General features: G+C 43.9%; 2 protein-coding genes across 3 annotated transcripts; one reads left to right on the top strand and one right to left on the bottom strand.

Annotated features, from left to right (window-relative positions):
- Positions 1–405: 405 nt before the first annotated feature.
- klf1 (Kruppel-like factor 1 (erythroid)) lies at positions 406–3,073 on the top strand. The gene is made up of 3 exons (XM_052085034.1): positions 406–737; positions 1,836–2,625; positions 2,703–3,073. The coding sequence occupies exons 1-3, from the start codon at positions 675–677 to the stop codon at positions 2,876–2,878; spliced, it is 1,029 nt and encodes a 342-aa protein (XP_051940994.1). The 5' UTR covers positions 406–674; the 3' UTR covers positions 2,879–3,073.
- A 3,731-nt stretch (positions 3,074–6,804) lies between these two features.
- LOC127613742 (deleted in malignant brain tumors 1 protein-like) lies at positions 6,805–13,559 on the bottom strand. 2 transcript variants are annotated; one of them, XM_052084965.1, is made up of 11 exons: positions 13,333–13,559; positions 13,135–13,196; positions 12,276–12,368; positions 11,838–12,167; positions 11,249–11,563; positions 10,944–11,152; positions 9,590–9,741; positions 8,445–8,687; positions 8,202–8,361; positions 7,276–7,351; positions 6,805–7,177 (listed from the first exon to the last, which is right to left on the bottom strand). In XM_052084965.1, the coding sequence occupies exons 2-11, from the start codon at positions 13,193–13,195 to the stop codon at positions 7,158–7,160; spliced, it is 1,659 nt and encodes a 552-aa protein (XP_051940925.1). In that variant the 5' UTR covers position 13,196; positions 13,333–13,559; the 3' UTR covers positions 6,805–7,157. The 2 variants fall into 2 exon arrangements, with proteins under 2 accessions (XP_051940925.1, XP_051940926.1); XM_052084966.1 differs by lacking the exon at positions 11,249–11,563 and having other exon boundaries at positions 13,333–13,551.
- Between the last annotated feature and the right edge of the window lie 426 nt (positions 13,560–13,985).

Raw genomic sequence — 13,985 nt, 5'->3', positions numbered from 1 at the left:
TTGAAAATGAGACTTCACACAATTTGGAGGAAATGCAATCCTTACGTCATCCAACAGGATCCTGAAATAGAATACTCTCGCAAAAAGCATTCGAATTAACTATAAATTTCAAGTCGTGGTTATACATTTATTCATAAAGCGTATTATTTACGAATATCATGTAACATAACTTCCAACAGTATTTAGTACGAAATTTAGAGCTAGGTACAAAATAAAATTGTCAAAACGTGCATAATTTGGTTGACGGGAATCGCTTTTAATTGGTGATTGGGCCGCATCCAAGCATCTCGACTGCAGAGAACAGGTAGATGCAAAATTAAAATACATTTTGGGGGTGGGGGGGTGCAATTCCAAATCTTGATGCCTTGCTCCACCTCCTAACGGTCTGAAGCAACATGAAAAAGAGAGATTTGAAGTGTGAGTTCCAGCTGACAGAGATAGACAAGAGCGAGGAGGGAGAGATAGCAGAGACGAATGGTGCAAAGGGGGCAACTTTAACAAATTGCTTCTCAGGTCACTGCGTGAACTGTAACTGCCATGAGCAGCTTGGGGAGTGTGCGAGTGAATGTCGTTTAGCTGAGGGCCAAGAGGATATTAAAGCATAGAAAAAGTCACCCAAAAAAAGAGAGAAAACTAAAACTGCTTCTGCTGACTACTGTCTATCCAAGTGCTTCATGGCTGCCACCCAGGCTGTGCTCCCTTCCTTCAGCTCCTTTTCAAACCTCCCTGACATGAAAGTAAGTATCGCTTGGACCTCATTTGTTATACACATAACGCCAGTACACATAATGACAGGAAAGCCTCGGGACTCTGAAAAGACATCGAATCGAGAGAATTGGAATTCAGAGAGGATTGTTTAATGTTGAACATGTGTTTGCTCTGGAAATACTGCTCAACTAGTGACCATGCAGCTAAGCACGCCATTAAAAATAAGGCCTTAAGGCCTTTTCAAGAGTTAAAATGTGCACCCGGGAGCACATTAACCTCACCTAGTGGTGTGACATGTTGCGCACAGAAACGTTATATTCCGATTTGTCTTTCGGTTAAAATGTTATAAAATTCCCCAGAGAACAATAGCTATTTTTGCATTATTGTTCAGGTCAGCATCACATTTGAACTCACTATACGGCATAATTCAAAATAACATAATCTAACGCAGGGGTGCCCAAACCTTTTGGATCGAAGATCTACTTTTTGATCAACTAACCTCACGGGATCTACCCTTACCGGCGCGCACACACACACACAAATTTAAGATTTACCTGCTTTATTTTATTTTTCAAATATTTTTTTGGGGTGAAAATGAGACTGATTAGTGTGCAGTATATATTAACACAAAAAATATATTACTAACATGTACAAAGACACACAAATGGTTGTTTGTTTTTTTTCTTCTCGACACTCCTCGGATCTACTTGGGACCTGTCTTAGATCTACCGGTAGATCAGGATCTACCTAATGGGCACCCCTGATCTAACGTCATGTCATGTCCGACATTTGCATGGTCATTTGCTGCTTAGCTGCATTACTATATGATGTGATATAATGTAGCATCATTTGGCCACATGGTGTTGGTGGCCCCGGGGCAATGTGCTCACAACCCCAAATGCATTCCGAGCTGAGGGCCCCGAGACACGACTGATATTGGTCCATATCATAGACACGATGTTGCCACTGCAGTTACATGTGATGATGAATCTCCCCAATTCCTACCAGTTTTGTTTTGACAAAAAAGTGAGCAAACTTATCATGCAGGTGTCATGAAATGTTCTTAAATTCTTGCACTCCATTGCTTTATTTTAACGTTTTCTTCTCAATGTGCAAAAACATCAAAGGTGTGGAAGTGTGAAGACGGATCGGCACCTCTAGGCCCCGAGCAGCTGCATCTCTCGCAGCAAATGAGCGAGGAGCTTCTCGACGATGACAGCCAGGCTTCCTGGGACATAGAGATGCTGCTGTCTGAGTGGAGCAGCCCCTCGCCGGACCTCAGCCCTTCCCTGGACCGCAGTGATGAGAACTGCCAACAACACCTGAACCAAGAAAGAGTGTACCAGGTGGCAGGCATGCCTAAGGACCAAATGAGTCAGGAGCAGATGGACTGTAGTTTCATGGCCGAGTTCATGTCCCCGACTACATCATACCAGCCACAAGTGTACCACCAAGCTTACAATAACGACACAGCAGGTCGAAGGTCATCTACCAGTCATGTCGAGCCGTTTGGCTTCTCCCAGGAAAGACACAACGCAGGGAGCCTTAATGAAGTCGCGTCATGGGAATTCAATTCCTATTACCATCCGCAGCATCCTTCTTTAGTGGCTTTCCCTGACGGCAGATTCATCCCGCTCCAAGCGGCGACCTCCGACCCCCGACACTACATTTACTCCTCTCACTTCACCCACGGTGCTAGCCTTTTCTGTGACTACACCAACAGCCAGGCCACTGGCCGTTTGGCCGTACAGCAACAGATGGTCGGACCGCAGCTGCCCCCTGAAGGAGCGGAAGGGAAGCGCGGGAGAAAGTCGACCGGGAAAAAGAAACCCGCCATCCACAGCTGTGAATATCCTGGCTGCAGCAAGACCTACACCAAGAGCTCGCACCTCAAGGCTCACCTCCGCACCCACACAGGTAAGTTCAGTGGCTCAGTGACAGAGCTCCTTATCGTCACTTTCTTGACTAGTATCATATATTTGGTACTTCTCCAGGGGAGAAGCCATACCATTGTTCATGGGGAGGCTGCAGCTGGAAGTTCGCCCGCTCTGATGAGTTGACACGTCACTACCGCAAGCACACGGGCCAAAAACCCTACGAATGTGTACTCTGTCAGAGGGCCTTCTCCCGTTCAGACCACCTGGCTCTGCATATGAAGAGACACGCCTGATGCTCAGTAGGGCATCCAGATACATAGTCGCCATTTTCTTGGGTACACTTCTTGAATGAAATCCTATACAGGAGTTAAATCAACGCTTTTTCCTCTACGAAGATAATAATGGCAAATTCCAATCAACACTGCCAGAGAGGTATTCCCTCAAGGTTTAAAGTATTAATAAAAGCAATTATAAAAGTTTTTTTCCCCCAAGAAAGGTCAATTACTTGTGTAAAAAAAAAAACCATGGGTGATGAACACATCCAAAGAAAGGTTTAGAACCACCGTTATTCATTGTTAATACTGTTAATATACAGGACCACAAACTATAATCCCAAAGCAGTTTAATAACCTTTCAAATTCACCTTACTGCAGCACCCTTCAAAAATGTTTTGATTGTGGAAAAAACTGCCTCCAAGTACAAGCGTACATGCCTATTTCTTCTCCTTACACCTCCTAGGCTGAACGAACTGCTCCCCTCAGTTAAATACATGGCCCCAGGAGGGTGCCAAAGCACTACTTTTTCATTCAACATGGATTGGCTCTAACTTTTAGCATCTCAGGGTGTTCCTGGAATAGCACAGAAACAGCGAGTAGGTGAGTTTTCAGCAAATAACTGAGGTTCCCCCTTAAAACAACTTTGCGAATAGGTGAAATCACATGTAGCGAATTGTGAGAGGAACATTACTGTTGATGTAGTTTCCACAGATGTACAACTACATCATCGTGAGAGGCACTTCTACAAGAGCATTACCTTATTTAACTGCGTAAAATGGGGAAGATACATCTCTGCGAATGATGCAGTTCAGTTCAACACCACTGTAATATAACAATAATTATAATTATGATTAAAATAAACATATTTTCTAAATTAACACCTCTCTGGCAGTGTCAATCTAAACGGAGTGTTGTAATCATCTAGGCAAAGACATACTTCATTGAGATATGCACAGGTTCAGCTAATCAGCTAGCCAGTATGGGTCCTATTTTAGTAGACAGACAGCCATTCGCTTGGCGTAAAATCAGGCGCAACTTCATTTTCATGCTGGGGCAAGTCTAGTTTAGCATGTTTGGGACTGCCTTGCACCTCACAGGGAGTCCCGGTGCACGGGGCTACTTTGCCCCCGACACACCTGACAGTGTAGCCACAGAAAGTAGACTCCTCTTGCCCGGCAACTTCATTTTTGTTATGGGGCACATCGAGCATTCGTGTGAATTTGCTAGACAGTACTGATTGTTATTTGGTGTTCTGGCACATCTTCCAATTTGGTTAGGAAAAAGTATAGCCAATTTTAGACTAAAACCAAAGTCTAACTTGTGGCGCAGGTGGTGGAACGTGATTTTGGCGTACTTGATCTGTGTCCATCTGTGTATTTCATTCATAAATATGACAACAGAGTGGGACAATGCCTGAGGATTATTATAGAAATCAATTTAATGACCGAATTATAATCATGGTCATCTTAAGAATATAGCAAACACCCTAATGACGCAGCACAACTTTTGGGAGTGGGCGTGAGTTTCACACACGGGTGTAGGTCGTGGGTGTAAGGCAGTCTCCAGTTGTCGATGTCGTGGCCGACAACATGATTTGCAAGGGGAGATCTTGCAGTTTACCTGTATAAACGCACTTTGCACGCGCCATTGTCATGCAATGTCAACCACCGTGTGCACTGAGGAGAGCCACTTCGTTTGGCTGGGAATCATCTACGTTCCATCCCACCACAGCGCAAAATGACCTGTTATGGCCTGTTCTACCTGTGCCAAGTCAAGAAAAAAAAAAGAAAACTCCACCCCTGCACACAGTTAGAGAAGTTACAAATATAAACATTTTCAAAAATCGGGCCCTATGTGTGTTCGGTTTATTTCTTTAAAATTTCCATAATGTTGATCAATGTCACAACGTCATTGTCTCCGATTTCCTGGTTGACAAGACAATGAAAATTGTAATGCAATGTATTGCAAAATGGCTTTCGATTGTGTAGTTGCTAGAATACACTTTGATGTTGTTTTCACATCTTTGCATCCTGTACATTTCCTGTGATAAATAGTATGCGTAATTTATTCAACAATTGTATTTTTTAAATTCCCATATTTTTCAGGCCCAAAAGCAGAGCCATTTATCGTAGCTGCAGTCGATTTGATGAATGACCCAACATGAGCAAACACTGTACACACATATGGTGCATGTAGACAGTAAACTTGAACACTAACACAAGACCTATTGAGAGGTGAGTAGGTTTTAAGATTAGGCACTCACACAAAGTCTTGACCACAGTTGAGATGATATCCGAATGTTCCATCTCTCTCAATTCCTTCCGTTTTCCCTTCCACCGCAGCTGTTTAGATTTGAATTATTTGATTACATATTTAACTCAGGTTGTGTAATATTACGTTTGTCTGGAAGGATCTTGACTGAATGGAGAAAAATGCACACCGAATGTGTATCTTTTGTCAAGTGACTAACGTATTTATTAACAAGTTTTACATGCTAGATATTAAATGACTATTATCTTGCTTTTTTTCATATTTACATTTGCTTGAAATTGTTGTTTGCTTTCATTGTTTATATTCCAATAAAGACTGATACCACCTTTAACTGAAGTACCACTACCCAGTTTCGTGTGGTGTTTAATGTATAATTTACTCAGTTGTTGGCTTTGTGAGCTGATAGAGAGAGTGTGAGGGAGAGCGAGTGAGAGAGCGAGAGAGAGAGACAGAGAGAGAGGGGGAGGGGTGCCGGGGGGTGACAATTATTCACAATTACAAATGTGGAAAATTTAGTGTGCTCAATCAACCTACCATGCTTATTATTGGGAATGAAGGCAGAAACCGCAGTACCTGGTGAAAACCCACATAGGCATAAGTGGGGGGGGGGGGGGGGGGGGGGGGATGCAAACTCCACTCAGGAAGGCCAGAGCCGGACAGCTGGACAGTATGTATGAAGAAATCTTCATAACAGTGCCTCCGAGTGGTCGATCCAGCTCATGTCCAGTTCAGTCCGTGTAAGTCAGGTCCACCTCGCTCGGATCAGAATCCGTCCAGCAACATCCAATTGGGTCATCGTCGTCTAGCCCCCTCTCCAGATCAGAGAGATCTGGAGAGGAGGCTCTCCAGATTGCATTGGCATCAATTTATTATTGCTAAGATTCAATTTGTTTTATTCATTTCCGAACCTCTTGAGCCTCACTAGGGTCTCGGGGGGTGCTGGAGCCTATCCCAGCTGTCTTCGGGCAGTAGGCGGGGGACACCGTGAATGGGTTGCCAGCCAATCGCAGGGCACACAGAGACGAACAACCATCCACGCTCACATTCACAACGAGGGACAATTTAGAGTGTTCAATCAGCCTGCCATACATGTTTTTGGAATATGGGAGGAAACCGGAGCACCCGGAGAAAACCCACGCAGGCCCGGGGAGAACATGCAAACTCCACACAGGGTTTATCTCCGGCCTTCCTGTGTGGAGTTTGCGTGTTCTGCCCATGCCTGGGTGGGTTTTCTCCGGGTACTCCAGTTTCCTTCCACATTCCAAAAACATGCATGGCAGGTTAATGGAATACTCTAAATATGTGTGTGTGTGTGTGAGCGCGGATGGTTGTTTGTCTGTGTGTGCCCTGTAATTGGCTGGCAACCGGTTCAGGGTGTCCGCCGGCTACTGCCCGAAAACCCTTGTGAGGATAAGCTGATTGGAAAATAGATGGACGGATGGATATGTGTTGATGTGTTATCTGTTATATTTATTTATTGGTTAGCTTTATGATCTGTTTTAACCCCTGCTTTAATTTATCTGGCAAAAGGTGAATAAGGGGAGTACTGACATTTATCATTTTCCACTTTTGGCAACGGCAATATTATCACATCCAAGAAATCATTTAGCATTTCTTTTGTAAAGTAACACACTTCACACACCCTTTTTCATTTTAATGAAGACCACAAGACATTCTTTTCAAAATGATTGTATCCTTTATTTTGAAGATGATTTGTTGATTATTATGAGTTGCTTTCAAAGATCTTTCTGCTCAACCCTTCTGCCTCACACTCAGGACGTCCGAATCCAATCGATGTTGGAACATCTCTGTGTGGAGTTTCCACTTTCTCCTCATGCTTAAGTGGATCTTCTCCGGATTCTCCAGTCCCACCTGCCCCCACCGTCACATCTCGAAAACTTTCTTCGGTTAATGAAATACTCATAGGTTTGAATCAAAGTGTGAATGATTTGTTGCCTGTGTTTGACTGCTGAATGGTCGAGGGTGTACCCCACCTCCGAACCAGGTCATTCTTTTTTAATGGATGTCACTCAAATGATTTATTCCCTGAAGATAAAAAAAGGAAAGAGGGAGAAAAGGCCTTTGCAATTATTTCTATTTTGTCAACACACCGTATAGTCTGATATCCGAATGAGTATGCTTACAAGTGATTGGGCCAATGGTGACTGGCTTCATTCGGGTAGAGTCTGAGACAGAGCGGTGTGCCCTCCTTGCGCAAGTCTACGTGGTGGGAGCACATGAAAGTCAAGTCAAGTCAACAGTATTTATCGAGCACTTTCAAACAGCCATCGCTGCATACAAAGTGCTGTACATGGAGCGATTTAACATGCACAATAAACAGTAAGACAAATCGGTAATAAAGGCGGTCGAAAGCACCAAACAGTAAAATCAAGAATAAATCCAAGTCATGCTGAGTCGAATGCCAAAGAATACAAGTGAGTTTTGAGGAAGGATTTGAAGATGGGCAACGAGGAGGCTTGCCGAATGTTCAGTGGGAGGTCATTCCAGCAACAGAAAAGGCTCCATCCCCTCTGAGCCTAGTTTAGTTCTTGGTACTTCTAACAAAGACTGGTCCACAGACCTGAGGTGCCGGGCAGGTGTGTAGGGGCGGATGAGCTCAGAGAGGTAAGGTGGCGCGAGATTATTCAGAGATTTGAAAACAAAGAGGAGGATCTTGAAAATAACTCTGAAATGAATGGGGAGCCAGTGAAGGGATGCCAAAGTAGGAGTTATGTGCTCCCTCTTACGAGTACCAGTCAAGAGGCGAGCAGCGGCATTCTGGACCAGCTGAAGGCGCTTAATGGAGGACTGGCTGACTCCAAAGTAAAGGGCATTGCAGTAATCGAGTCGGGATGTGATAAAGGCATGAATTACTGTCTCAAATTGTTCATGTGAGAGGAGAGGTTTTATTTTGGCCAGCTGTCTAAGGTGGAAGAAGCTGCATTTAACAACGGCACCAATTTGCCGATTGATGAAAAGCAAAAGGAAAACGCTATAACCAAGTGGGTAATAAACAATGGACAAGTAGTTGCCTTGCTGTGAATCAAACGGAATCGAGTATATTACTGACCGGAATGCAAGAGTGCCTCCTGCGGTCACACAGGCTGAGGCTGCAGTGGAGGTAAACATCTCGGTATTCTCCCTGAAGCAGGAAGAAGAGGGCAGCGAAACGGGCCCGAAGCGATGAGCCACTCTCGACCACCGACACTTGTTGGCGATCAGCGGGACATCTAAAACAGCCCAAGGGACATCATTGGTTATCATCCTGTTTTAGTCATGAATCTATAGTCATTCCAACTGAGGAGACGCATACTTGTTGCGGATGAGAGAGTATCGCTCAGCGGTCGCAGGGTTTGGGGATTGAGAAGCAAAGCAATCCTCCAAAACAAGTGCCAAGCTTTGATCTCTTTTGTCCACGGAGACCCCCACATACAATGATGAGCCCACTGGAAGGAAAACTACACCCGCTGCATAAGGGTCAGTGTAATTGGAGTTGCGGAACAAGACCATGGAGGCTCTGGCTTGGTCACCCGAGCCAACAAGAGCATCTTCCCAACTGTCAAGAAAGAGTACATATCATCAATCAAGATAGTGTCTCTCTTCGCGATTATTCGACACCCCTTAACATCGTTTATGAGACTTACATACATATTTATAACACAAAAAAAATTACAATATCAATACGCTGCTGTCAGGGAATTCACCCGAACAGATTGTCTTTTGCTGATCAGCAAGGGGGCGGAGTTCCTCGAAGCAGCACAAGCTGTGTTTGCCTCTCAGATCGAAGCCCCAACTTCGCACCTCCAATGCACACTTTTTATTCACATCTTTTGCAAATTACATGTAACATATCAGAAACCCCCCCCCACCCCCGACTCCATTTGCATGCTGTGGTTCTCACCCTCCGATACGCCTCTCAGTCCGCACCTGGAGGCCAAGACACCTCCCGGTACAAACAATGGATACTTTGTTATTTCAATAGTTACTCTTTCCATGAATTGAGACAATTGTAACTTCACTCAAGAAAATCTTATCAGGCTGGAGCACATCCTGTCCACCCCAAGCACCGTGGCTCCATTCACCTCAAAAGTGGCCCTGATTCTGTGTGCTCCATTGTGTACAAGCTGTGAGAACACACGCGTTTGAGGTCAATCAAGCATATAACAAAATGAAACTTTGAAACATGAGAACATCGAGTTTGTCTTTTACCGTAGTACAATTACCTTTTTACAGCAAGAAATATTGATCATATCTACAACATAGAAATGCTTTTGCTTTAACTTAAAAAGCAGTCAAATAGAAATACACTTCCATCAATATATTTCCCATTTTAAAAGCTGACTAGACATGCAATAACTATACACCTGCAACATTGTTTCTTATTAAATCACAGTTTCTTAAATGAGAGCTGAATTAATTAATTCACAGCAAAGATCGCCCTAGTTATGATATACTCACTCCATGTACGGCCTGATGGCTACATTCAGCCGGCTGTCTGTATCCAGGGGATAGGCACACGAGAAAGGAAGTTTTAGAGGAAGAGAGAAGGATGTGTTGTTCAATGGGTAGATGAATAGACTGTTGGAGTAGATGGCGTGTGTCTGGTTGGTCTGCAAGACAAATATTTATAAGATAGAAGATGAACATTTCATTCAATCACAGCCTTGTTTTTGGTGATAGAGTTCAAGAAAAACAAGGACTGCAGTCTGACTAAGTATGTGTTGCGGTGTGTTGCGGTACTTCTTGAAAATTAGCATTTGTATGGCACTAACAAGAGACGATTGTCATCAGTGCTGTATCATCATACACAGGAAAAGGGAATTAATTATTCGGGGGATGTGTCAAAGTGAACAGATTCATCCCCTGAAGCTGAGTGCAGACAACCCCCGCTCTTCGCTGATGATAAACATCGGGCGAGCCCATGAATCTGTCACGTTGTGCCCGAAGCGATAGAATGATCGCTACGTGCACAACAAAATAAGGAAGAGGATCCCCGAAATAGCAGACACAGAAAGATGTTTGTCAAAGAACAAAAGGCGTCTTTAATATGAACACAAAATAACCCGACAGGGAGAATAACAAAAAGCGCTGGTCAAAATAGGGACCAGGGATTAAATAAAAGGACAACAGAAAACGCTTGTGGAAAAAGATAGCAAGGAGGGTCAGATTAGACAATGAAGATACATTTCATTCGCAAGAGGAACAACGACGCGTAATAACAGCCACAAGGCTAAGAGGCAACGAATCAAATGTAAGTAGAAATAGGGTGAGAGAAATTTTGGCACGGCGTGGAATTCTCCGGCAGTAAGTCAACTGCCAGAGCGCACAAATAAAGCCAGTGTAATTAGTCCCTAATGGGTGACAGGTGTGTAGGATGACAACAGGGCCTGCCCCCTGCTGGCAAACACGGGACGTGGCAGAATCGTAAAATCCACATATAATTGACAGTCATTATGCATGTATGAAAAAATAAATATCCCCCAAAATTGTTGAATAAGCAGGGATAAACTACACTCCCCCCCCACCCCTCCCCCCAAAACAAGAATTGCTACCCTCTAAAAATATACATATTTTAAAAGATTGACAAAAATAATATCTGCGAAAAGGTGAATCCACGTGCGCCGACCCGTGAGTATGCGGACAATGACCTTGAGGTACTTCTGTTCATGTACTCATATCATTTCATTCACTGAACATTTTGCATTCCAAACAAAATCCTCAAAGTCCTTAGCATCACAAAAGACAACACAACAAGAGACCCAACAGATAGATGTGTTAAGGTGTAGTGTTTTTTGTTTTGTTTTGTTCTTACTGTCAGCGTGTTTCCGCAGGCATCTGCCTTCGTGTCGGCCTCATACCACACGATGCCACTCAGCATTCCGACCGAGGAACAGTTGTGGACTGCCAGGTTGCCAGAAAGTGGGTTGTAACCAGCGCTTGTTGTGCTAACCGAATTCAGGCCCACTTGGATTTTGTCAGGCCCACAAATAAGTTGTGATGGTCTCAGTGAAGGTTGGTCAGCTAAAAAAAAAAAAAAAAAGAAAAAATGTAGGGGTTCATAAATGTCATGGTTTCAGAGTAATTATGCCAAAACTGAATCCAACGTTAATAAGTTACCTTGACAAACCACTCCAGCATCCTCATTGTGAACGCAGTTGTGTCTCCCAAATCCAAGATGTCGGCAGCTTGTTATTGAGGTTTCATTTCCAAAACAATGAACATCATCCAACCAGATGGGTCCTCTCCCTTGTCCAAAATCTGCATTGGGCGGTGCTGAATGAGCCCTGCCGCAGTCCAACTGTCTACACACCACGTTGGCGTCGGTGAGGTCCCAAAGGTCGTCACACACAGTCCCCCACTGTCCATTATGGTGGACCTCAACTCTTCCAGAGCAGCGGTTGTCAGAGTTGACCAGCCTAACGGGTGAAGCAGCTAACACAACAGACAGACAGAAGACTCACTCGGCGATGAAAAAACGTTTTGGGGTGTTTTTTACAAGCAGAAATTTGGGTCAGTGTCCAAATGTTTACTGTATGGTTCATGAAAACTAACACAAATGAAAACAATGTTTTGTTTTGTTTTTTTCCATATCATGTTGTTGAACCATAAGTGGAGCCAAATGAAACGACCTCAAAGATTTTCCTCTGGCGTCTGTGTTCTTTTAAAACCTCAGTGCTGTATCATAATTTCTGGCTGTAATTAGTACCTTCACAAACCACTCCAGCATCCTCTTGGTGACCACAGTTGTGCGACCCCATCCCTTGGTGATTGCACTCTCCCAGCTTTGCTTCACTTCCGGTGCATCTGACGTTGTCCAGCCAAATGGGCCCTCTGCCCTCTCCAAAGTGAGCCCTGTGGAGGGCCGCCAGGCCCCTGCCGCAGCCCAACTGCCTGCACACCACTTGTGCATGCTTCAGGTCCCAGATGTCGTCACACACCGTTCCCCACTGCCCGCGTTGGAAGATTTCCACTCTGCCGGAGCAGGAGCCGTTTGCACCATTCGCCAGACGGACCTCCCCCTCATCAACTGGTTGTGCTGGTGGTGTTGGTAAAGGATATGTTGTGTTAGTTATTGTTGGTCTTCTTCTTCTTAGTGAATTACCGATACTGTGACCCTCTGTCGTTGTACCCATGACACCATGACCCATGACACCGGTCGTTGTTTCAGAGGCGATTATTATTGGCTCCATTCCAAAACCATCAGGTTCAGGTCGGGTAAAATAACTTCCATTCACCGCTGAGAACAAAAGAGTTCTGTTAGACTGAATGGCTCCACAAAACTTTTACGCCAGCAGACCATTAAAAATTGATTATCTTTGTCCGTACAACTACACCATCAGCGACTTAGGCAAAGTACAATGCATTGAATTTTGCATTGTTTTCAATTTTACTACTGACACCAGTTATTTGCTCATACATCCATCCATTCATTTACCGAACCGCTTGATCCTCAATAGGGTCGCGGGGGGTGCTGGAGCCTATCCCAGCCGTCTTTGGGCAGTAGACGGAGGACACCCTGAATCAGTTGCCAGCCAATTGCAGGGCACACGGAGACGAACAACCATCCACGCTCACAATCGAACCTAGGGACAATTTAGAGCGTCCAATCAGCCTGCCATGCATGTTTTTGGAATCTGGGAGGAAACCGGAGCACCCGGAGAAAACCCACGCAGGCCCGGGGAGAACATGCAAACTCCACACAGGGGGCCGGAGCTGGAATCGAACCCGGTACCTCTGCACTGTGAAGCCAACGCGCTAACCACTGGACTACTGGGCCGCCCTATTTTGCTCATACAGTACATTAAAAAACAAAAACAAAACACCTATGGTCACATTTTAAAGTGGGTGTGACAGTGATAGGCCCCATGTTTCCTGGAAGAATGCATTTATTGTTGTTTGTATACTGTAGTTGGTGAATTTGCTTTGAATTGCTTCTATTCTTCTGTCACTGAGTGTGAGAAGACATCAAACCAAATAACATAAAAATAATATTAACATTATACCTGATCCTCTTGTTATGAGCTGCCAAGTCAGAAACAGTAATACTCCTCTTGGCATCCCCATACTAGCCATGTTTCGACCCGAAAGAGAAAGAAAAACCATGAAATTCATACATTTTTTTTAAATGGTTGACTAGATTTGAATAACAGGCAATCGTGAAGTTTTGCTATTATGCATGAAAAGCAAATTGCTTTTCTTACCTTGTTACTGTTGGAGGAAGGTGGCCTTTTTCTTCCTCTGCGTGTTCGTTTCAGAAGTGAGAATGTTGATTATCGGAATACAGGCTGGAGATATTGAACAGTTTCTTCAAAGGTTTTATTTGGAGAATATTCGTGATGTGAGCTACAGTCAGTAGATCACAAGTGCAAAGACACGACTCACACCATATTTATATGATCGATGGGCGTTATCCAAACTGTTGTGCGACATCGGGACTTTCGTTTTTGTCTACACTGATTCTAGTTTGTATCTACTCGTGCATTCCTATTCCCTATGCGTCACCAAAAAGTCCAGTAAACAGTGGAACAAAGTTAATGATACATCTGGCTAAAAAACTGTTTCCCTGAGAAAGTTATACAGACATGACTAAATATTGGTAGAGGACACACTTCACTATCTATCTATCTACCTATCTATCTATCTATCTATCTATCTATCTATCTATCTATCTATCTATCTATCTATCTATCTATCTATCTATCTATCTATCTATCTATCTATCTATCTATCTATCTATCTATCTATCTATCTATCTATCTATCTATCTATCTATCTATCTATCTATCTATCTATCTATCTATCTATCTATCTGTCTGTCTGTCTGTCCGTCCGTCCGTCCGTCCGTCCGTCCGTC

This window comes from Hippocampus zosterae, chromosome 13, assembly GCF_025434085.1.
Source record: "Hippocampus zosterae strain Florida chromosome 13, ASM2543408v3, whole genome shotgun sequence".
Lineage (NCBI taxonomy): Eukaryota > Metazoa > Chordata > Actinopteri > Syngnathiformes > Syngnathidae > Hippocampus > Hippocampus zosterae.
Note: the sequence above shows the minus strand (reverse complement) of the source record. Positions and strands in the feature narration are given on the sequence as shown.